General features: G+C 43.0%; 1 protein-coding gene across 3 annotated transcripts in view; it reads left to right on the top strand.

Moving 5' to 3' along the window:
* MECOM (MDS1 and EVI1 complex locus) overlaps positions 1-20220 on the top strand; it is a 47538-nt gene extending 27318 nt beyond the window's left edge. For 2 of the 3 annotated variants that reach the window (XM_053952199.1, XM_053952196.1), the window contains exons 8-15: positions 1307-1333; positions 8376-8542; positions 10897-10974; positions 12695-12864; positions 13944-14088; positions 16803-17039; positions 17601-17787; positions 18733-20220. In XM_053952199.1, the coding sequence (XP_053808174.1) occupies positions 1307-1333; positions 8376-8542; positions 10897-10974; positions 12695-12864; positions 13944-14088; positions 16803-17039; positions 17601-17787; positions 18733-18867 (1146 nt within the window). In that variant the 3' untranslated portion in view covers positions 18868-20220. The remainder of the gene's footprint in view (positions 1-1306; positions 1334-8375; positions 8543-10896; positions 10975-12694; positions 12865-13943; positions 14089-16802; positions 17040-17600; positions 17788-18732) is intronic. The other variant, XM_053952198.1, reaches the window with a different exon arrangement.
* The last annotated feature ends 4605 nt before the right edge of the window (positions 20221-24825 follow it).

Here is a 24825-nt window from a genome sequence, read left to right as displayed (position 1 = left end):
GTTGCTGCAGGTTGGACTGATGCCAGTGCTAGGTGGGCTGGTCAGTGGGTGGGAAAGGGGCTACTGGGGTAAAATTCACTGTTTGGAGTTTGGTTGTGGTGGGCAGGAAAGGAGTTGGATATTCTTTTATGGAGTTGGATATTGTTTTATGTATTCTTTTAAGGAGTTGGATATTCTTTTGTGTGACTGAGTTACCTGGGGAACTGGGAGTCAGGCGAGGATGTGTGGGTGAAATGGAGAAATTGGGCATTTCCCTGTTAATGGGAATGATGTCAGGCTTCCACCCTCTGTGTTTTGTCCCAGGGAGTTGTTGAAACTCTTGTTGGTGCCCGAGGAAGGTCCCAGTGCTGTCACCAAGGCTGGCAGTGTGAGGAGGAGGTGTCAGGTGCCACCTGAGCCAGCCCAGGTGGGGCAGAGCCAGCCCCCAGGGGCAGGAGGGAGGGCTGGCTCTGCAGAACCCCCTCCTCCACATTTCTGCCTGTGCAACAGAATAAAAAGTCCATGGCAAAGCCTGGCTTTGGTTTTAGCCCTTACCTGAGTGAGAGGGATGATGTCTGTAACTTGGTGTGAGCTGGATCGATACAGAGGTCAGGAGTGTAATGGGCACTAAGGAACGTTGTAAAAGAAAACCAAACCACCAGCACATGTCCTGTCGAAGAAGTAAATGTCAAAATGCTTTCTTGCAAACCTTAATGGAACAGAAAGGAGCCTCCTGTTTGCAAAGGCAGAATCTGGCTTGGTATTTATAGAGGGCTGGGGAACGGCTTCCAGAAAAGCTGTTTTTCCTTTATAGTCCTGTTCACCCCTGTAAAAGTACAGGTGGGGAGTGCTCCACGAGTTTTCATTTTCTGCTGGCAGGATTTAAAATATTTACAAACTGACTGTTCATGTCCTAAAAGCTTGTGGTTTTGTTGTTGAATTTATTCCTGAAAATTGCCATCTCAGGGACCAAGAATTTATTGTTTCTTAACTAGATGATATGACAGCAAACAGATGGATCTTTCAAATAGGTTTCTGAAATAGAACTTACAGACATAAACCCTGAAGTCTGTATCCTGTTCCTGGCTGGGCAAAATTCCTCCCTGTGCCCAAAAGCTATGAAAATTAGATAATTTAGTGGCATTCCACAATAATTTGCCATTAGAAGGATTGTAACTTTTAGGAAGAGAACACCCCTGTCCAATAAATCATTCATAAAAAGCATTTTAATTAATATCTTTAAATAAAATCTTAATAAGTACATTGATTGCAATAAGGATTCCAATGCAGGAATAATGTGTTGTTTTTGTTTCAATTTTGCTCCCAGTTCCAATTGCCTGATCAAAGAATTTGGGTAAGTTCATTGCTTATATTTTTAATTTAATCACTGTGAAATAAATTGCATAAGAAAAATATAATATGAAAGATAACTTACCTCTCAATTATGGAGCATGCCACTCTTTCCTACAGGGTCTTACACTGAGCAGATAAATATGCTCTTATGAAAAATTGGCTTTATGTACCTGATCCTGCTGGTTTTGTTTGGTGAAGGCAATGGGAGCTTTACCTGAGTGAGGGTTGCAGAATGCAGTCTTTTGTTCATATGTGACTGAAATTGTTCCAAGCCATTTTCCTTCAGAGATTGCAGTGAAATTTTCGGGCTGAAATCTTGTTAGATAGCAATAGTTAATAAATATTTAATCTGCATTAAAATACAGAGTCTCTGAGGATTTTATGTTTTTCTCTCACTTGACTTCGGTGGTAGTCACTTTAATAGTTACTTTAATAGCTTTGAAATTTTGAGCCTAATTGCTCATTGCAGTGCTTAAAGCAGAAATAAAACACCCATTTATTTGCTGTGTTTAAGTCAAATTTGTCCTCTGTGTATACTTACATCATCCTCCTTACACGAACAGGAATTGTGCTTTAAGTGCACAGTGGGATAAATTCGGGCTTTCTCCTCTATTTTTGTAAAACCTTGTTTTTAATACATCTAAATTGTTCATGAGAAGGGAAAAAAAAAAAACAAAAACAAAAAAAAGAACCAGAGCAACTGCTTTTGCAGATGCAACTCCAAAAACGCCGTGTTCTGATCTCGCACTGCTGGCTCCTCAGCTGCAGCGCCGAACCCAAAAATGCTCGTCCCAGATTTTCCCCACCTTTGGGCTTTGGAGGGGAGAGCTGGAGCCAGGAGGCAGGGCTGGGGTCCTGACTCACTGCTGCTCCTCGCTCTCGCTGCCACCTGGACTCATTTCACCAGGCGACGCCAGAATTCTGCAGAGCGAGCGCTGAGATCTTCTCGCGCTCCTCTGCTTGTGTGTCCCTGCACGGGGCTGCTGCAGGAGGTGCTGCCCCTGGGCTCTGAGCCCTGCCCTCTGCTCCGTGCCCTCCTTGGCACACTTCTGGAGCAGCGCTGGACCTTTGCTTTGTGTGAGTTTCATCCCCCTTTCTTCTGCAAAGAGCTGTCTTATGCAGCTGCAAAGATGCTCTGGGAGCCTGAGCTGGAAGGAGCTGAGCAGGCACCAAAGGACTCCTGAGAGTACCCAGAGGTGCTGCAGGAGCTCAGCAAGCAGGAGGTGGGGTTAGATGCCAGACTTGGAGAGAACAGGAGGTGGATCCCAAATATTTTCTTTGGGAAATTTGTTGTAGGACATGAAGGGGCCATAGCAGGATTTGTGATTTGGCCCAGGTACCCTTAATCCTCTGCTCTGAGAAAAGTGGCTCTGTTTCAGCAGGTTTGGGAAGTGGAAAAACCCAGTGGAGTCTGTTTCTTCTGTCTGATTTCCTTGACTTTGGCTTAGTCCTCAAATTTCCATCATTCTGCTCCTTTTGTGAGTGTACGTCTCCTGGCCGTGCTCACGCCTTGAGCAGCTCCAGCAGAAATAGATGTTTAAAACACGGAGTGACTGAGCAGGATGCTGATTCATGGATGGATCTCCATCTTGAGAGATTTGGTTATGTGACACAAGCCTTTCCATCTCAATTCCCAGTTGCATGTGCCACATATTTCAACATTATTTGAGACTGGTTTTTCATTCTTTGGCAGGAGCGCTATGGTGCAAATCAGTGGGCTTCTCTTTTGAATGATCAGGATTAATTTGATCTATTTATGCCATTTTGGTCCCATCAGGAGAAGGTTGCTCTAAGGAGGTTCTGTAATTTTAGGCACAGAGTATTTGCTTTAGGAAGAACCATTGTAAATAATTAAAACAATTGTACAAATAAATGGAAAGGAATTTGGTGAGAGCCTTAACAAAGCTTTTGTTTTACTGGGCATAGTTTTAGGGCATGATCCATTCTCTTAACTGAGCTTAATCCCCACCAACTGGATTAGTACAAATCCAGTTATTCTGGAGCCATACCGCAGATCAGAAGGAGTTTCTTGCTACTGCTTCATAAAGTGCAGCCACATGTGATAGGTCTCTTGAACGTGAATATAACTCAGCCAAATTCCAGGGCTGACTGTCCAAATACATGCAGTTTCAAGTCAGCACGATTCACAAATTGCAGATTTTAGAGGCAACATTATAACTTCAGCTGGGGGAGGGAGAAATCCTGAACTTTAGCAGTTGGATTTTGAAGAGTTCCCCAAATAACAGTAGTAAAAATAGAAAGCAAACACTTGAACAGTTTTTTTTTTTTTTTTTTCCCCAAGAGGTCTGGCCATAAAGTCAGTTGTTTTTGTGATAGTAGCAATGAAGCAGTCACGTTTGTCAAACAGGAGGTCATGTAATTCATGACATTGTCTGTGAGATTATTTCATATCATCAGGTTATTCTTAAAAAGCAGCAACAGCGAACCTTCGCTTTATTTATGCCACTTTTTCTTGGGTTGGTTAATAAATTTTAAGACAAATGTTCAAGGCCCCCGCTGATGATATCTTGCCCGCTGAAATGTTTATAAATACTTGTTTTAGCCGATTATGGTAATGTCTGCATTTTTGAGTCGGAGCTGGGGAATTGTGACTGCACATTAGTTTGCGTCAGTCGGAGGTTAATAGCCTCTCAGGGAGGTGGGGGAAAGCTGCTTCCTTTTCCAGACATCTGGACACAGATAGAATCAACAACTCTTATATATGTAAATCAAAAGTTACTGTTCTATATAAAACACTGTCATTCACTGATCGCAGATTAGGAGCGCACGTGACTTGTCCGTAAGGCAATAGCTGTATGTAAAATATGTAATAGGATCTTCTCCCTCTCCTGCCTCCTCAGAGAGCTTTCTCCATGGGCATGGCAATTCCACTAATTCAATCCTTGGGGTCAAGCAGTGCTTGCCCCCCCCGTGCCCCATTCAGGGATCACCACAACCCTTGGGTGTTGGGTTATGGTGCAGAACCCCCTGAAAGCACAGCTGGTGGCTTTAGCCACACACCTGCCTCCCTGGTGGTCCCAGGGACCATCCCTGGAGAGGGGAGGTGACCATGAGCACCCACCCAACCCCCAGGACCTGCACTCTCACCAACATCTCTCTCCAGGAGTTTGGTGGATTGAGTTTCATCTCCATGGCCAACACAACTCCTGTGGAGGCAGGTCTTGCTTTGCCATCAATACTAACAGTGTTTGGAAGGAAGAGCAGTTACTTCAGTTGTGTTTCAGTGTGGAAGAGGGAGGTTCATTGTGGAAGAAGGAAAGTCATCTCCTGGGTTAACATTTAGTCATTTAAAAAAGAGAGGGGAAAGGGGAAGAATGAAATAGTGATTTTTACAATCATTGAAGATCATTGGTGGGTCCACCTTGGAGTGTCACTGGGCCCTGAACTGTGGCATATGTCTGTAAATGCCATAGGAAGAGGGGTGAGCAGGCAGAGAGTTTGTGACTCTTCACTGTGAGTATCCAAATCCAGAACTGACTATGAAGATTCTGCAGAAGATTCAGAGGAAGCTGAGTCACCAGGATTAAAACAGCCATAAAAGTCAATGTCAGTAAATACCCACTAATACCATGGGGAAAGTGTGACTTTTAACTCCTGTCATTCAGGAAAAAGATCTTGAAGTTGGTAGTCTTATGAAAATACCATCTGAGTGCTTAGCAGAAAGGAGTTGAAAACATCATTATGGCTTCAGGTCTTGAATACAGCTAATATTCCTCTCAAAAAGGCCATAGCAGAATTAGAAAAGACACAGAAAAGTGCAACAATGATGATCACAGATAGGGAGCAGCTTCCATTCAAAAACACGCTAGGTAGACTTTGATTTTTTCAGCTGGGAAAAAAAAAATCCTGAGGGAGCTGTGCCCCAGCTCCGGGAGCCTATGAATGGTGAGCAGAACTTGAATGAGGAATGGTTATTCATTAGTGATAACAATACAAAAAAAAAAAAAAAAAAAACACCACAAAAATATCAGGCAAAGGCTTAGAAGGAACAAAAGCCAGTATCTTTTCATATGCACCTAATTAAATTGGTGACCTCTCCTTGACAGAAATAGAAATGGGTTTGAAAAGGTTTAGCCAAGTGAATGGAGCAGTGGCCGATGGCTGTTCAATGTTGTAACGGAGATGAAGCCTCCAGTTAATGCTCCTGCACCTCCCTGGGCTGGTGTGTGGCAGTGGGGAGATTTGTCCCTTGCTCGCCCTCCTGTGTATCCCCTGGAGCCCCTGCTTGGCACCAAGTACCACCTTCCAGAAGCTCACGTGGCAGGTTTAGCGTTCCTGCTTGGTTTTGGTGTCTGAATGAGTCCTCAACGCAAACCCCCTGGATTTCTCACTGCTCAGCTGGTGTTTTGCAAGTACACTGGTGAGCAGGGGCTGTCTGCCTGCGCTGAAGGCGATGGACAGCATGTTGTGGATCAGGGCTGCAGGATTGCATGAGCTGCCCCCACAGCCCAGGAACCCATCTCACAATAGGGATTTGCATCTTGAAGGCTCTGAGCACCAACACACTCCAGGACTTCTTGAGAAAATGCCCCAGTTTTGGTTCTTGGGACCCCTAACTCCAGCAGATAGTACCAGCTATAATTATCCTGGTAGCAGTGGAGAGACAGTGCCTTGGATCAGCAAAGCCGTGGGGCCAAACACTTCCCGTTGGTGCTGGAGCAGTTCTTGAAAAACATAAATCATATCAGGTCACCACATAAGTCAGGCTTTAAAAAAAAAAAAAAAACACCTAAACAGCAAAACAGCAAGCACAATAGTCATTCCTATGGTGAGAAACATATTTATAGAAAGCGAGTAATACTTTAAAATAATTGGAAGTACTCGTGTTTCCTCTGGATGAGGGATTTAAGATTAGGTGCTGATTTCATACCTATTTTGGGACTGATGTAATCCTGGAGGCAGTGTTGGAGGTAGAACTGATCTGCATTGCTGTGCATGAAACAAGAGTCTGTCTCAGTTTCTACTCTGCAAAATCCTGGAAATAAGAACTAAAACAAAAATCAGCATGACTAAGCCATTTTAAATATAAAGGGGAGAATAGTTGCTTTAATATATTACTGGCAGGCAACATGTGCATGAGAAATTATGATCCAAAAATGATTTAAACCCACTAGATAATGAAATGGACTTGAATATTAAATATACATAAATAAAACATTTATTATACTTCTCAGTACCCTTATTATTCTTCACCATAAATATGTGATATCATAACCCATGCACTGTCTTGTCATTGCTAATCAGCCCGAAGGCCAAAGGGCATTTTTCATTCAAACCATTTATTTTCAGCAGTTGTAAAATAGATGAGTGAATTTTTTGTAGGGAACAATTAGAAGGAATTAAAGGCAGTGGAACAACTGCTTTAAAAGCTGTACGAATCAATTCCAGCTAAAGGAGAATATGAAGTAGTATAAAAAGAAATATATGGTAATGTTGAGGTGTATGGGTTGATAATGACATCTCAGTGCTGAGATAGAATTACCTCCTCTCCCAGCAGCATCATCATTACATATCTCATGCCTGTGATCAGTACATGTCAAAATCCTTCATATTGACAAATGTGCTGTCCACTTGCATCTGTGGAGAATGTTTTAGCAGCTGAGTGATTATGAATCAAATCCCAGAGCTTACAGCCCTTACTGCCTCGCAATGCTTTCACATTTGTTGCCTGACAAGTAAATGTATCTTGACTTGCCTCTGAGATTTTTTATTTTTTTTTTCACTGTGTTTGATGAAAGACATTTGGCAAATTGGCAGTGGTACCCTGTACGTTGCAATTTGTACTCAGCATTAGGAATCTGAGCATGAAATGAGAGGGCAGGCTACAGGCTAAAGGGAAAAAAACAACCCAGCCCAAAGGCAGAGCTAACCAGCATGGAAATAGTCATGCCAGGAGACAACCATGTAATTCTGCCAATGAAAATAAAATTAAATAAACCTGCAAAATTCCCCAGTTCTTCCAGTTAAAATTTCAATTTTCCAACAATCAGAGCAGCCTTTTATGGATTTTGAAGAACAGTCTGTGGAGGTGTTCCAGCTGAGAAGGGTTCAACATCTTGTCTTTCATATAATTTCCTTCTTTGTTACAAGCAAGATCTTGCACATGGCTCATGCTGTGGGTTTTGTGCTCTGTAGGTTGGCTTGGCTCTTTTTTTTTTTTTTTTCATTTGTTTGTGGTGTTGTGGAGAGGTGGATGGTTATTCTCACCTGTCAGTCGGCTCAGCAGCATTCTTGAACTCTTCAAGTGGCAATATTTGAGGTTTTGGAGGAGCTTTTCATGGTCATTTCCAGACAGCTTAAAGGAAACTGTTCTCCAGAAATTATTTAATCCCCACTCCCTGCAAATTACAGACAGGTAATCAAGAGTGGAGCCATCCCAAAGCACAAAGGAGTTACAAGCAACTAAAAGTAGAGCAAGAATATTAAGAGGTGGAAAAATAGCATAGACATCTAACAGACAATGTGAACACAGAGCACCAAACCCACCAAAGCTTCATTTCTTCTCTCTTTATCTAATAGTCTTTGGCTATGATGGGCTACAACACTGGACTGGGTGGTTGGATGTGCCTGGGACATTGATGGAGCCTCTTTGGATCTGGATTATTGCAGACCTTGGTTGAGCTAGAGTGTTCATAAGGTTTCCTCTGCAATAAGCATCCTCTGAGAGTCCTTAACAAAAAATAAAATTAGAAATTCAGTTATTATTTCTCTTCATTTGGTAATAAATATTCAATGATTTCTGTAGATGGGATGCATAGACTTGTAGGCATAAAACCACAGAGCATGATTGCAAAACTTAGAATTTTATTGAAGCTGGGACTTAAAAATAAGAAGAAATGAACACTGGCTGATGATTACCCTCATGACCTATAATTTTCAAGACTGCATCTCTACCCTGGCTTTTTTTCCCTTTTCTTCTTTCACTTGTCAGTTGATGTTCTCTGCATTTCGGGTTCCCGGTGGGGGCAGAAATCCACAGGGATTATTTACCGTGGTGGGCTCTGTGCTCTCTCCTGCTGCAGGTGTCAGCTATAGAAAACATGGCTGAGAAGCTGGAGAGCTTCAGCGCCCTGAAGCCGGAGGCCAGTGAGCTGATCCAGTCGGTGCCATCCATGTTCAACTTCCGCGCGCCGCCCAGCGCGCTCCCCGAGACGCTGCTGCGCAAGGGCAAGGAGCGCTACACCTGCAGGTAGCCCTGCGGCCACCCCGCGCTGCCCGCCCCGAGCCCCCCCCTGCTCTGAGTCCAACAGCGAGGCTCTCAGGCCTCTCCGTGCCCAGCATGGGAAGAGTTTCTCTTTGGGGTTCCTGGATCAGGAATGGTGCGGCCAGCAGAGAGGTCATTCTGCCCCTGTGCTTGGCACTGGTGAGGGCACACCTCCAGTGCTGTGTCCAGTTCTGACCCCTCAGTTTGGGAAGGATTTTGAGATGCTTGAGCATGTCCAGAGGGTGCAACGAGGCTGGAGAGGGGCTGGGAACACAAACCATGTGAGGAACCACTGAGGGAGCTGGGGGTGCTCAGCCTGAAGAAAAGGAGACTCAGGGGTGACCTCAGCACTCTCCACAGCTCCTGAAAGGTGGCTGTGCTCAGCTGGGGTTGGGCTCTTTCTCCAGGCAGCACTGACAGCACCAGAGGACACAGCCTTAAGCTGCACCAAGGGAAATACAGGTTGGATATTAGGAAAAAGGTTTTTACTGAAGGAGTGATAAAGTACTGGAATTGTCTGCCCAGGGAGGTGGTGCAGTCACCATCCCTGGAGGTGTTTAACAAAGCCTGGATGTGGCACTGGGTGCCAGGGTTTGGTTGAGGTGTTGGCGCTGGGTTGGACTCGATGATCTTGAAGGTCTCTTCCAACCTGGTGATTCTGTGAGTCTGTGATTCTGTTTATTAAATTATTGGTGTTACGAAACAAAGAGCTCTCCCTTGATGCCTTGGAGTGGCTGCCTAGAATAGAGGCTGGATAAGATTAAGAGAATAAAAGCAGGTATTTATTAACACCTTGGGCTGTCAGAAGCCTCCCAGGGGCTACACCCAAGATGGACGACGGTCACGAGTTTTTCAGACAGTTACAAGTTTGGTCCATTTACATATCAGAGGTTAATCCTCCAATTACAATTTCAGGTAATGAAGTAATTTACTCCAACTTTGCCCCTCCCAATTCACTGTTGTTTACCTCTCTCAGGGTCTTAGGCAGTAAGGTGTCCTTGAGTTTCAGGCCCAGAGATGAATTGTTTTGTCTGACCAAAATGTGAAGACAGTAGCTAACAGTCTACATGGAGTTTTAGAGTTACACACTAAAGCAGTACAGGATTTGAAAAATATAAATGTTAAATCCTAAGGCATCACCCTGTATCACAGCGGTTTTGATAAATGAGGTGGAAATCATTATATAAACAATTCTTTTTTTTCCAAATTTTCTCATCACTTTCATATATAAAAGTGTGCTTTCATAATTGATTTTTTTGATCATAAACTACAGACGTGTTTTCTCTCTGGCTTCTGGTTTTAATATCCAAAGGGATCAGTGATAAAATACATGACTTATTAGGACTTGTGTGTATGGACTTTAAAAAAAAACCCACAATGAAGATAGTCATTGAATGTGCACCCAAAATGAATGGGAGCTTTGTCCAGAAGAGTGGAATTAGCTGTGTGGGTATTTTGAAGGCTTATACATCATGTTGTGAAAAAATAAATGGGATGTTAACAGTGAAGGGATGCAATCTTCAAAGTCATTGCTTGGAGCAGCCACCACCCTCATTCACTTAAGGGAGTGCTGTGTGTGCTCTGCCCCCATGCAAAAATGGGCTCAATGTCCTCAACAGAATGGGCCAATTATAAACTGAATATTAATATGCTACTTGAATGAAGGGGGAGAACTCACAATAATTTTTTTTTTTTTGCCATTATTTTTCCTGTGACATATTATCGAGTTTGGAGAATGGTTTTTAAATTGCTCTGCTTAGGTCTCTATATCATCTCCAGAATGTGCAGGCATTTGACACTGGCATATCGGTTTATCTGATCTTTTTGAAAACATGTCACCTTCTTTCAAGACATGTTGTTATAGAAACATACCTTGATGGATTAGGTCTTTGAGTCTTGTCTGCTCTGATCCTATTCAATGCACAGAACTGTGTCACGTTTGCTGACACGTAGAATTGGTTGAAAGGTTTGAAATTTGCTTGCACAGAGGCAGAAATCCAAGGCTTTAATAACAGATTCTCTTGATTCCAAATCTGAACGAGTCTGATAATTGCCCAGTGGGCTTAGAACCTTGGGGTGATCTTTAAAACAGGTTTTTCATATAACCCTTGCTTCTGCACAAGCGAAGCTGGCTGGTGCCAGCAGTTCCAGTCCCACTCCTGTGTGTGTGTCGATCCCTTACATTTGCTGAATGCTTTTATTGGGATGTCGTTGCACCAAAGCAATGCCAGTAGGGCCATACCGTGATGATTCCATTTGGGCTGTGCATCCAGTGCAGCTCAAACTGGGACGAAGCCACTGAAGGTTGTGTTGTCTTATCAAACATTTTCTTATCACAGATACTGTGGCAAGATTTTCCCGAGATCTGCAAACCTGACCCGTCACCTGAGGACGCACACTGGAGAGCAGCCCTATAGGTACCACACCCCTCACCCCTGTCTGTGCTGTGGCCAAGCTTTAGGGTCCCTTCCAATGCAGACATTTTCTCTGAATAAAGCCAGGGAATTCAACATCCTTGCTGGACCAGCTCCAGCTCTTCCTCGTTAGCTTTGGACACACCATTGCATTTTGGTCTCAGAGTTTTGTGCTGATCCTCGGTGTTGGAGCTGCAGAAAGGGGGAGAGTTTTGGTCTTAGTAAAGTTCTTTTGGCTGGGGCACCTTCCCAACACAATCCCCAAGTCTTGCCTTTGCTGGCAGGGTGGCTGGCACTGCTGAACCAGTGTGATTGAAGTGATGTTCAGTAGGGCTCATGGACGTATTTTCCCTTGCAAAAATGTTTTTTACTGGAACTCTGCGGTGTTATTTGCAGCCTAAATTTGGGTGATTTGTCAGTCATCTGGTTTCTGAAAGGTCCTGGTTGCAAAGGTGTTACTGTATTTATTTGTTTCCTGCCTAATCTGGATCCTTTCTGAGGTCTGCTTAACCAAAACCCATGTGGGTGTACTCTCCTGTTGATAAGAATATGTGTGTGATACTGAATCCAGGACGGTCACACGCAGAAATGTGTATAAAGCTTCACCTTATTGAAAATGAAAGGCTAATTTGAACTGGAAAGAGGCCAGTTCATGTTCCAGTAAAACAAATACACAGATTTCTGCATTTTATGAGCTGTAAAGAGCAGAGTAAGCTCATTGTTTGTGAGGAAACAATATGTTTTTTGCATGTAGTCTCTTTGGGAAATGAGATTCACATCTAATTTTATTGAAGGAAGGTCTTGATGCATGTTATACCCATCCACTGCATAAAAGCCACAAGCAATTAGTAGCATAATGGGCGATTTCAGCACTAAAAAAAATTTTACATCATTGACAAGTGTAAGAGAGGCACGGGAGAAGTAAAAGATTGAAAAAACTAAAGTGGTGAAGACTCTTGGCTAGTTGCCAGCCAGAGAATTTGGAATAGTTATAGTATGACTTAGTAATGGCTTAAAGAGCAATACAGTAAAGGCTTTAGGGACTCCAAATCGCTACAGAGTATGAAAATTGATGCCTCTGGTACCAGAGTGATAGACTAAACTACTCACATTGGCACAGTATTAAAGGTTGGGATTGTTTATTGCTGGTTTTTGCAAGATAACCGAATTTCCTCTGGGATTAGCAATCAAGCAAGCTAATTCCTCAAGAAAAGATTTAATCACACAGTATAATTTAGAATAGGAAAAGAAATAGCCCTTTTTACCTTATTTGAGAATTAGAAGAGATCTGTTTCATGTTTTTTCCAAAAGTGTTTAATTGTATTGTATTGGCAGCACATGAAACAATAGAGTTATTGCTCTACTGTTTTCAAACTTCCCAACTTTGCGTGCAACAGTTTTAAAAACATGAGACTCAATTACCATAGCTAATTTGATGCCATTAGCTCAGAAATATTATGCTCATTCCTAAAGGCAGTATTTAAAATATAAAGTCTAATAAGAATTAAAGCTGAAGTTATGTCTCCATTCTAAGAGCACAGCTCTCCAGTTAGCCAAAATTTGTCTTTATGTCAGGGAGGATTGAACCTCAGTAGGGAACAAGGAACTGTGGTTGAGGTGCTGAGACTGAGCCCAGAAGGCTCGTCATGTATTTTAGGACAAATCTTACGTTTCCAGCAACTAACAAACTCTTTCCTACCCACTTGTTTTGTTGTTTTTTTAGATGCAAATACTGTGACAGATCCTTTAGCATATCCTCTAACCTGCAGAGACATGTGCGTAACATCCACAATAAAGAAAAGCCATTCAAGTGTCACTTGTGTGACAGGTGTTTTGGTCAACAAACCAATCTTGACAGACATCTAAAAAAGCACGAGAACGGGAACATGTCTGGTATGTTCTGTCTTTTCCCTCCTGTCTCTTCCCTCCCCAGCCTGCCCCACATACCATGTGCAGGGACTGCCCCTTCCCTCTCAGCACTGCTGGGTGTCCACAGGCACACGCTGCTCCAGCGGGTGGGGGGTAGCAAAATATGTAAGTGCCTAAGCTCTGCTGACATTTAAAGTGCTTTGAAAATCCCCGCATAAACTCTCCCCTTGTATAACTTAAGACCACTGGATGATGTCTTTTCTTTTGGTTTTAATTAAGCCAACCCATAGCTTTTTGAGAGCAGACTGGGAAAATTGGTTTAATCCCATCTCTGCAATCACTTGGCTCTCAATAGGAGTCCTAGATTTAGAGTCTCAGGGGGCACTCTAAAAGATTTTCCTGGCACCTTCTGAAATATTCCCACTGTCAGGAGCTGAAAAGCGCTGGCTATTATGGAGCTAATGGTGCCTCTCAAGCCCCACAGCAAATTGGTCACTGCACAGCAGCAGCACAGGCAGTGGCAAAAGGGGATGTCATTGGGCTGGTTTGGGTGTCTGCAGGGTTTAATGAAAACCCTCTCTGCAGTCCTTTCAGTCTGCGTTTTGCCTCAATGGAGATAACCTGGGGCATGCAGTGAATGCAGAGCTGTCCCTTCCCCAGTGCTCAGAGAAAGGCGTCTGCCACTGGTCTCTCAGTGCTAATGAGCTGTGCTGATTTTGTCCGTGGCTGCTCCATATGTTGAACAAATCTGCACAATTGATAGATAAAAATTAAGTTCCATTTGCTCAGCCATTGGTCTAAGGAGGACAGTTATCAATGGACAGTCTTGGAATCACAAGGAGCAGGAGGGAGATATTAAAACAGGGACATGGCAAAAGTGATGATAAATCATGGAAATGCAACCAAGTCATTTTGGCTGGAAATCACCTTTGCCCATGAATAATTGCTAATTACTGGTTCTATGGCCAAAAGCTGATAGTTCACACTGACCAGCTTTTGGCTCTCACCCGTATCAACCAGAGTTTCAATTTCATTTTGATTTAAATGGTTAAATATAGAAAATGTAAAGGAGCAGCAACAGACATCGTATGTTTTGCTTTAAGGTACTGCAACATCTTCACCTCACTCAGAACTGGAAAGCACAGGGGCAATCCTAGATGACAAGGAAGACTCTTACTTCACAGAAATTAGGAATTTTATTGGAAACAGCAACCACAACAATCAATCCCCCCGAAACTCAGAGGAGAGGTGAGTTGTGTCTGATCTGCCTTCCGAAGGTGCCCACCGCTCCTTTTCCAGGTCTGCTGATTGTTCACTTTTGATGATGTCTGGAGCCAGAGTTATTTTTGAATCTGGTTAGTTCAGTGGCCACCTTGGTGTCCCAGGAAAAGAAATGTGTTGATTCCCTCCCCACTGTGTACGAAGATGTTCCAAGTGGCAGATGCTGGACAAGAGATTCCATCTGTGAACACATTTCTCTTTGTATCTGGAGCTCTCAGTTTCAGGCTCCTGCCGTTGATTTAAGTCTGCTGAAAAATTCCTTCTCTTTACATTCACGGCAGAACAGGTGACTTCTACATCCTGTGGGTAAATGCATGGAGCCTTAGGATTTAAGTGCAATTTAAATGTGTAATTAATAAAGTAGACCAGGCTAAATTCTTGGATCAAATGAAAGATTGTAGCTGAAAGTCCTTTCCCGTAAGTAACTCAATCCCAAGAAAGATGCTGAGTAGCCAAAAGCCCGTGAGGCTGCGGGTGGGCGTTGGGAGTCCACGGTGCTCCAGCATGTGAGAGAGCTTTTTCTACTAAGATTTATTAAGTATATGGGTGTTTGAATTCTTCTGAACTAACAGAAGAGAGACCACTTCCAAATATTTTCAGTTAATAAAAGCTCAGCTAAGCAGATAGGCTGTGGTGGGATGGAGCCCCAAATATTTCTTTGGGATTGGTGTTGCATTATGCATTATTTTCCCTTTTGAATTGGCATTACATTATCAACATCAAAAACTTCTTACTGTTGGTGACAAACTTTGCTGTCTCCTCAATTTCTAGATCCCTTTTTGAGGGGATAAAAAGGGTGGACACAACACAATCTCCACTATAGTATTGGATTAAGTGATTACATGCATATTCAAATTTCATTCCATCTTGATTGGCAATGAGGGCTTGGGATTTTTTTCCTTGCACATCTGGTCTCAACATGTCTTCTGACAGGAAGTCAGCAAAGTGGAAAGGTTGCTGGGTTGTGCAGTGTTTCCTTTCTAAATTTGGCACTTCAGACTGCTCTTGACGGATATTTTATCCCTGGCAAATTGCTGCATTTGAAAGCATAATTAGAGAATCTGTTTTCTTAATCACATGGCTTTTGTTACTTTGGTTGTAGTCCATCTCCCTTTCATTTCTAGCAGCCTCAATTGAGCATAACGAGCAAGTTGGCAGCCCAAACTGAGCTCAACAATTTCTTACTCCTGCCTATTTAAATAAAAGATGATAAAGAGATATTTCTCTGATGATCTTAGAGGGAGATGGCTGCTTCAGCTCTCCCTGTTCTGCACAACCTCAGATTTTTTTGATACTGTTCTAAAGACAGACTGTTCCCTAGAGTTTTTTTTTCAATGCAATACTAAACTCATGGCAGTCAGCTGGAATTTGCTCGGAAAATAGATGAAACTCTAATATGTTCAGGACATTATTGTGGCAGAGACCAGCTTTGCTCCTCAGAAAGTCAAATGTTAAACACCAACACGGCTGTGAGGGTTCATCTTATCTTGCTCCAGCGTTGGGTCTACCCCATATTGTCCCGCACAGTTTGAAGCACGCGGAGTCTGAAGCAAACTGCGTGCGGACAATAAGGTTTCCATTTTTGTAACTGTATTCCTGGAAGAGTTAAGGACCTTTTGCACAATGAGAACAATAGATGAATCAAGGCCTCTGTGCTGCATGACGTGGTGGGGGCAGATACAGTGGTAGCATGAATTTTGGCGGGGGCTCCACTGGGTGCAGCTCATTCACATCCCTGTGCCTCTGGCTGGGTGTTCGTTGAGGCCGCGGTGCCGAATTTCTTTAGTTCTCATTTGATGTGATGGACACGATGCAGTGCCGGATGCTCTGAATCCTACAGGCTTGAGACCATTACCAAACAAGCCCCTGCTTCAGCGTGGGTATTACGTCCTTGATAAAAATCCCGTAGGAAGTAGTTAAGAGAAGTCATTGTCTGAGAGCAAAGGGCAGTGCAATAACAGTTTGTAGACCAAATGGTTTTCCATGTGTGTATTGCTGTAATTACTCATTTAATAAGAATAAATGCACTTAAATTGCCATATGACCTTTCTTTTCATTGCTTTTCACCCCTCAAATCATTCAATAACCTAGTTCAGCACAGAGGTGATATTGCAGACCACTCTTCAGGTCTCCATTTAAAGTCCCTTAGGTTCCCATGTATGAAATCCATACATTCAGTGAAGGAATATGGCTTCCAGAGGGGTGGTAGTGGGCAAAATTAATTATGTATGTAATTTTGACTTTAAAACTCTGAATGCTATATTAGATGTCATTTTTTGTTAAAAATGACAGATCCGATTTTCAGAGTTTCTTGGCCCCTACAGCTTCTGTTAAAAGGCAGTGAGTTGTTTTGCCCAGACTATGTATGATTGGAAGCTTGAGCTGAAATAATGCATGAGAAAATTTGGAATGGTTATCTGAACATGCCTCTGTTAGAACAGTAGTTTTAGCAGGATAATAGGAAAATCCCGTGCTGCTGCTTCTGTAACGTGCCACTGATTTCTGAGTGGAATTTTCTCCAATGCTGCCTGAATGTCTGAAGCTAAGCAAGATATAAAATACAGAAATCACTTTATTCTGCTGGGACAGATGCTCTTCAGATCTGCCTCCAAGAGTCTGCCCATGAGGAGCTTTCATATCAGATCTGTGTTTATAGCTTGCATTTGTTTTGCTACTTTCAGAATGAATGGCAGCCACTTTAAGGATGAAAAAGCCATGGTAGCCAGCCAGAACTCGGATCTGCTGGATGACGAGGAGGCAGAAGATGAAGTAATGATGGACGAAGAGGATGAAGAGAGCGAAATGGCAGGGAAGGCAGTCAAAGAGCCCGTGCCGAGTGACATGCACGAGGGCACTCCCGAGGAGGATTATGAGGAAACGAGTACTTTGGACATGAACTGCAAAGCTTCCCCTGGCAGGTTGGTTCCTTCCGAGTATTGGTGTGCCCGGTAGGCGGAATAAAAACAATAAACCATACAAGAGTGCCAGCACCAAACCGGCTGCCGTGGGAACCGCACCGGAGCAGCCGCTTCCCACTCACAATAGCAACGTGCGTCTCTGTTTGGGTCAGCACCAGCCCTGCTTTCAGCCTCTTCATGCAGTCTGGAGCCCTTGTTAGCAAAATGGACTGTGCTTGGGGAGCTATTGTGAGGTTCTGGGTGAGACAGGAAGCAGGGTGAGACAGTTCCATGGGAGAGACGTTATCTGCTCCGTGAACCGTCCTGGATCTCTCATAATGGCCTTGTGAGAGGCCGTGGGGACACCATGAGAGAGACAAACTCTCCCTCCCCCACTCAACTGCCCTTTCTTTAGAGCAGAAAAGGGAATTCCTTTTACTTCAGGATCACCGTTCCATGAGGCAAGGTGTTTTATGAATGTGAAAAAGGGGGAAGTTGCTTAGATGTGTAAATCTGAGAAGATGAGGGAACACAGAGAGGATCATTTAATTGACATTTAAAACCTCCACGGTGTTTTTGTAGGTATAAAGAAGAGGAGTATAATAAGACTGGACTTTCAGCTTTGGACCACATAAGGCACTTCACAGATAGCCTCAAAATGAGGAAAGTGGAAGAAAATCAATACAGTGAAGCTGAATTGGCAGCTTTCAATGCTTCCCAGCTGCCAGAGGACCTCAAGCAACCGTTGTACAGGAAATCCAAATCCCAGGTAAAAGCTTAACTCAGTTAAAATATTATTGTCACCAAATACCCGCAGGATTAAGCTGTTAGTGTGTGGCAGGCAGGGTTGTTCCAGCTTTGTCAGACAGGGCTGTGCTCCATGTCCACAAACCTCAGGCTCACCCAACATCCCACTGCACCCCAGAAACATGGCAGGGTGCTCTGGTCCCTGAGAACAGAGGATTTCCATAATTTTTTCTTACTTTTTTACTATTTTTGTTCTGCCTGCTGCCTCCAGAAATGCCATGATAAGAACTAGTCCCACTCTGCTGACACTGATGCTGCAGAGTTTAGCTGCAGCCTCACAGGGATGTGACTTGATCTTCTGGCTGGCTTGGCTTTTTGGTATTTTTTAATAGCCTGATGGATGGTACCACCTCTAGGTCCTCAGCGTGTTTTACAAACAGCAATAACTGAAATGGTATCCTTGTGCTATTTTTTGCCATTTTCTAAACATTAACTAATTAAAATGGGTTTTTTTTTTAGCCCCTTTGAAAGATTCCTGTTTTAAAAACTGCAGAATATGCATGTAGGAAAGGTCAGCAAAGGAGACTGTTACATTTGGTGAAATACAGGACGAGACAAGGGATAATGTGATTCCTCAGCCTCTTGAAAAGAGCCTCCGGTGCCAAGAATCTGAAAGCAAAGGAGACTTTGGGACCTTGTCGACTATCAAAGCTTTCTCTGAGCTTTGTGAAACCAGATGAAAGCAGAAATTATTATTGCTATTAGTGAGTCAAAAGTGTCAGTGAAAGGGTTGACAGTGGTTTTACCTAAAACATTTTGTTGGGGTGTTTTTTTTTTTTTTTAACTAAGCTGAGCCCAGTGGCTGTAGCCTGACTGCTGCCCTGGCCGCGCACGGGTGGCGCGGGTCCAAGCTCAGATCCCCACCACGGGAGTGTGACCTCCTTGTCCTTCTTCTGCCCCCGTCCAGGCCTATGCCATGATGCTCTCTCTCTCCGACAAGGACTCCCTTCATTCTGCATCCCACAGTTCTCCCAACATGTGGCACAGTATGGCGAGAGCCGCCGCGGAATCCAGCGCCATCCAGTCCATCAGCCACGTATGACAGTGCGGAGTCGTTCCGAGGATGGGACCAAGTCCAAACCAGTAGCATGGCTCTTTCATATATGACTATTTAAAAGACTGCTGAGCAGAATGCCTTATAAATCTGCAGGGTCACTCATTTAAAGTCCGGTGACCTTAAACGGAATAATTTTAAAAAAAAAAAGAAAGAAACTATTTATTCTCAATATTTTGTTTTGCACAGCAAAGGCAGCTGCTGACTTCTGGAGGATCAATGCGACTTAAAAAAAAAAAATAAATAAATTGTTTCAGTGGATTATGTGAACGGGGCTGAGAAAAAGTGTCTTCCAGTTCACCCGGCTTTGAGGGGCATGGGCAGAAGGGTTAAGACTGCATTGATACACACATGGGCACTCCTTTAAAGTAGGAACTGAATTGATTTTCTTTTTGTATAAGATAGTTTGACACAGGATTTGGAACAGTTGCTTTTATGTACAAATCTCTTCATTAAAGCTTTATGCATTTTAGCCCTTCAAAGAAAGAAAATAGTTCTATCAAATGCGCACTATCCGTCGTAAATGTAGAAAGAAATAACAGGGAATATTTTGTTCTCTCCGTAATTCTTTTACCTTCTCAACTGCATTGTTTAAAAAAAAGGAAAAATGAGGAGAAAAAAAAAAATGACGGAAAAAGAAAGAACTCTGAGAAACAATACATAAGAAGCTTGTGTATATTGTAAACTATGAATGTTCAATACTCCAAGAAGCTAAATCATCCAGATAATTCCGTGAAAGCACCGTGTTCATCAACAGCACCACTAGTTCGAATCATTTTAAGGAGATTTTTAATTTTCGACAATCATGTCACTATTTTGTTGTATTGTTTCCTTTCCCCCTACCCTCCTAATTTCTCCTTTGTGTTGTGTGTACCGTGTATTTATTTGTTGGCAAACGATTGTTTGTTGATTACAATAGCACTGTTCCTGTAACAAACAGCACTGCTCCAGTCCCCCACTGCGTTACGATGTAAGGCACCCATGTACTTCCAAAAAAGTGAGGTGAACTGATCTGTGTATATGGGAGTGCAAAACAGTGTTTGAAATTTTCTTACATTCCTCTTCTATTTTTTTTTTTTGCCTTTTAATGAACTAAATAACTAATAGATGCGACTTAGTTTTGTTCTGTTTTTTTTTTTGTAATACAGTAAATCGATTCGATTGTATAAACAGTTATAATTTCTTCATGAAAGCATGATTCTTCTGATTAAAAAAACTGTACCCAATATTTTATGCTGGTTGTCTGCGAGCTTGTGTGATGTTATGTTCATGTTAATCCTATTTGTAAGATGAAGTGTTCCAAATTTATGTTTTAAAAAAAAAAATAAATAACGGAAGGTATTCAGTTATTTTTGGGGTTTTTTTTGGCCTTTAGTGAGGGACCAGATTTATTTTTCCTTTTGTTTATAATCTCATTTTGAAATAATCGGCAAGTTGAGGTACTTTCTTTAAATGCTTTGTACAATGTAACTGTTACGCATTTCAGTACATTACTATGGGAGGATCAACTTAAAAAAAATAATAAAGGACTACAAAACTGAAGGGATCTATTTCCTTTTTGTCTTGGTTTTGTCTGAGCTGGGGCGAAAAAGGAGCATTTCCTCTGCAGCAAAGATGGATCTGTGGGGTCATGAGGGCAACCAGAGGATGGGGCACTGGGGGGTGTCTTGGACTTGGCCATGAAATGTGGGACACGAGCCAGAGCCTCTCAATAGACTGACTGTTGGAGGGGTTTAGTTAAGTCCTTTAAGCTTCAAAACACTACCTTGGAAAAGAGGGATATTTAGGTCATTTCACAGAAGAGGTTGGTGCAGTGTCACCTTCAAAGGCGCTTGTGGAGCCCTGAGTTTGAGCTTTGCCTGCCTGCTGCTTGTGGGGACAGCGTTGGGAAGCAGTGACTTGGCTGGTGCATAGTAAAATATTCATTCACCAGAGTGATCAAACTCCACGGCTGAGAAGCTAAATGGGCCTCCAACTGCATAAAGTGAGCCTTCTGGAATCTAAAAGGGAAAAAAAAATACAGGATTTTAATTTGCGTTCCCTTTGAAATCAGGTCCGAATCCCTGCTTCTGGGCAACCTGTGCAGGAGGGATGTCAGGAAAAAACAGCATTTTCCCAGGGAATACCCATCTTGCTGATCCTCTTATCAGCAGAGATGGAAGGGCTGAGATGCTCCTCTCTCAGCCTGTGTCAGTGCCCAAAGACCTCTCATAGCTCAGAAGATATTTTAAGTTATATTTCAGAATAACCTGTATGTGTCATTCTTCTCTTCAGCCCAGGTGTGGGCTTGTTTGGTTTGCTCCTTCAGCACAAGTTGGTAGCAAGCTGAGAACCTACACTGGAATAGTTTTCATGCAGGAAAACTAAACCCCACCTGGAAAAAAAGTAAATAGATGAAAAAAAAAATCCTGTCTGCATATTCTTGTACTGCACTGGCCTGAGGGAATGGCCACGTACATGCAGATAATTGCATAAATAGGTTATTATTTTTAGTGCAGTTAAAGTCACTGTGAAACTTGGTTTTAGGTTTCTGCCAAATACAGAGAACAAATAGCTTAATCAAGTCAAGTTTTATCTGCAAACAACTTTCCAGATAATTTTCCCCTTTAATTTGATGCAATGACAGTTCTTATCAGCTCTGCCCTCACCTGCCCTAGATGAAAGAGGGTTTGGGAGGTGGAGAAGGGGTGGGACAGTGTCCCCTGGGTTTAATGTTCCGGGTTACAGTAACACACGTATCATGGACCTGTCAGGAAAAGTACTCCTTGAGCTGAGCTCAGGGTTAGTTCAAACTGCCCATAACCGGGTCTGGTGACCATTAGGGAGAGACTGCCACCAGTCCCTGGACTGATCTTCCCATTGGTTGTCTGGAACTTGGTATTTTCATGTCACAGTGTCCCACCCATGGGCACTGCCCATGGGGTTTGATGGGCAGAGGGGACAAAGTGTATTTCTGTGATATCAACAAGTCCTTCAACTCCATGTAGAACCCTTACCATGACCTTGATTTTCACTGCCTTGTCTCAGTACCAGAGTTGCTCACCCAGAGGAATAGCTGAAAAGCAAACCCAGATTTGATAACTCATCTCATCCCCCAATAAACAAAGAAAACTGGATAATGTCTGTCTTTGTGTCTTACCCTCCCCAATGGACCACACAGGTGCAATCGTCCAGATGCAAACAGATGCTGAGTGAGGATTGATGTTTCTGGCTTTCTATTGCAGTGATTTAATTTTTTCTAAGGAAAAAAAAAAAAAAAACCTCAATACTTTTCAAAAATCCCTTCAGCTTATTTCAGCATCATCTTACTGTTCACCCCACACTTTTCTGTACTTTTCTGTAAGTCAACAAATCATTCCCATGTGATCCAGCAGCCTTCCTAGGTGGAGGAGCTGCACATTAGCCTCTCAATTCCCATCTACAGAACTGAACAAAGCCCCAGCATGACAAGATGATTAATCAATATTTCACCCTGGCCCAGCTCCTCAATACCCCTGTGGGTCTCAGTCGCCGTTCCCGTGTCAGCTGCTGTTTCCAATGGGTACATTTGTGGAGTAATGGGAGGGGAAGTTATTATAAAAGCATTTGCAGGGCTGCTTTTGCTCAGCTATTCAGTTTGGCCCGTTGCTCCATGCGTGTTTTGAACTTTAAAACATTCTGTCAGGTCTCTCACATGTGGAGACTCACTGTGAGCTCCTGGATGGCTCCACTGTGCTCTCCAGCTATACTTAGTCCCAGTTGTGGTTTTGTTGCTCACTCGTAGGGTGGTGTGGAAAAGTCAGTTTTAAAGATGCTTCCAGTAATGATTTAAACAAAACAAAGGTATCCAGCAGCAAACAGAAACACCTTTTTCCATGTCAAAGCCCATACTCCTTGCCAGGACTCCAGTTAGCAGGAAAATGTTTTTGGCAGCCTGGCCAAAACCAGCCTTTCTCCCATCCATTGACTGGCTCTGTAGGTCTGTGAGTACACCTAGCCTGGGGCTGGCAAGAGCCAAGTTAATTCAACTTCTGTTTCTGCACAGAAAATGGTGCCAGCTTTAGGAAAGGCTCAACTCAAGTTCAGAGTCATTTAGGGAAGTGTGGGGAGATGGTGAGCATCAAATAAAAAGTAAAAAAATAAGTTCTGTGTACACCTTCTTTTCCATTATTTTCTTTCCTCTGGTTCAGACTTATTTGCTGCTAGAGGAAAACAATTTTCAGCAAAATTATCCCAGAATTTAGATTCTAACAAGACTAACATTTAGCTAATCCCTGGAAAGAGGCCCCACTGCCACACAGTGATCCAGGAACTCATGGAATATCTTGCCAGCCTTTATCCCAAAACCACTGCCTAAAATTTGCTTGGGACTGGTTGCCCCCCTAGGTACGAACACAAACCAGACTGAACAGAGATCCTTTTGCCTGATGGAAGCAAAGCCTGCTTTCTTTGGTCCAAGAGGGTGCACATTTTAAAGGCAATTGAAGCTATTTATATATATAAATCCATTTGGGGACGTTTGGGGAACCTTTTATTATGAAAGGTGCTGTGGAAATATGAAAGTATTGTGGTACAATGAGCTTTAGCCATCTAAGCGGGGGGTCTGAGAGAAGGCACCTCCAGCAGGCACTCGCCTTTCCCCTGCTTTATTTTAATACTAATTAATTCCAGAGAAGCTGAAGAAATTTGATGAAATGTTACACTTCTAAGAAAAAGTTTTGCCCAAGAGTCTTCAAGCAGGCCTCCCAGCTTGGGAGGATCTAGTGGGAGAAGAGGGTTAGTGGTGATTTTGATGCTTAAATTATCAGTAATTAAGAAGTTGATTTTCAGGGATTGAAGAAAATTTTAAACAGCTGCTTCTTGCGGGCCTTTTACTCCTCATTTTCATTAGCATGTGCTAAGGCAATCTGGAAAATATACTTAGATCCACATTATGCTGTGTCAAGACCTCAGCATCTGTACCTTGGGGCAGATACATGTGAGATAGCCGAGGGTGGATGTGCCAGCGCGCACATGTGGAAGCGTTCAATTTGTAATATGATTACAGCCCCAACACAAAGCCCGCTTGATACCTGTGGCAGGCTTGTTTCATGGTAAGCTCAGAAAATTCTCCAAGATCATGTCATGTTTCACATCAGCAGCCAACTCAAACCAGAGGAGTAGCGCTTTAATTCCTGGGGAATCTCTTTCAACAGGCGCGTGTCAGGCCCAATTAAGGTCCAGGCTAATTGGGGTGAGGTATGCAGCGGTGTAACGTGGTCCTGCAGCAAAGCAGCCCCTTTGTCCAGGCCATACCAGCCTGTCTGCCTTCCCGAGGGTGGCCACTGGAGGAACTCCTGCTAGAAAAGCTCCTGGAAAAGTTCACAAGTGGAGGGAGAGATTTCAGCATGGATAAGAGAGCTCAGGGTGCTCAGCAGCAGCTCACTGTGGGGTCTCCTGCATTAAAGTTGCCATCAAAGAAGAGAAAGGTGGTGAGCTGCCTTCTCCACACACAAAGTGCAAACATGACCTCAGCATCCCCCCAGGATCCTCTCTCATCTCATACACACATCTTTCTCCGCTCCCAAAATAAAAAAAAAAGGTTTTTTGACATCTGAAGTGCTGATACATTAGAAAAAAAATAAAAAAAAATTCAGGCGTGAGCTGAGATGTTGAAATTAATTTAAACATTCAACCTTTCCTGAATTTCAGAGGGATTTATGTGAAAATCCCAGCAGACTCAGTATCAGGTCATCCATAATCCAAATGAAAGTAAAACATTGGAGGATAAAACCTAATGGTCTAATTCAAAACTGATTCCTACAAATATTTGAATGATTTTGATCTTCCTAATTAAGGAACCAAGTGTTTTACTGTACCCAGCTGTTTCACAGAGTCATACAATAGTTTGGACTAGAGGGGACCTTTAAAGGTCCTCCAGTTCCAATCCCTTTGCCATGGGCTGGGCCACCTTCCACAACCTGGCCT

This window comes from Vidua chalybeata, chromosome 10 (genome assembly GCF_026979565.1).
Source record: "Vidua chalybeata isolate OUT-0048 chromosome 10, bVidCha1 merged haplotype, whole genome shotgun sequence".
Lineage (NCBI taxonomy): Eukaryota > Metazoa > Chordata > Aves > Passeriformes > Viduidae > Vidua > Vidua chalybeata.
The sequence above is the reverse complement of the archived record's forward strand: the minus strand, read 5'-3'. Positions and strand labels throughout refer to the sequence as shown.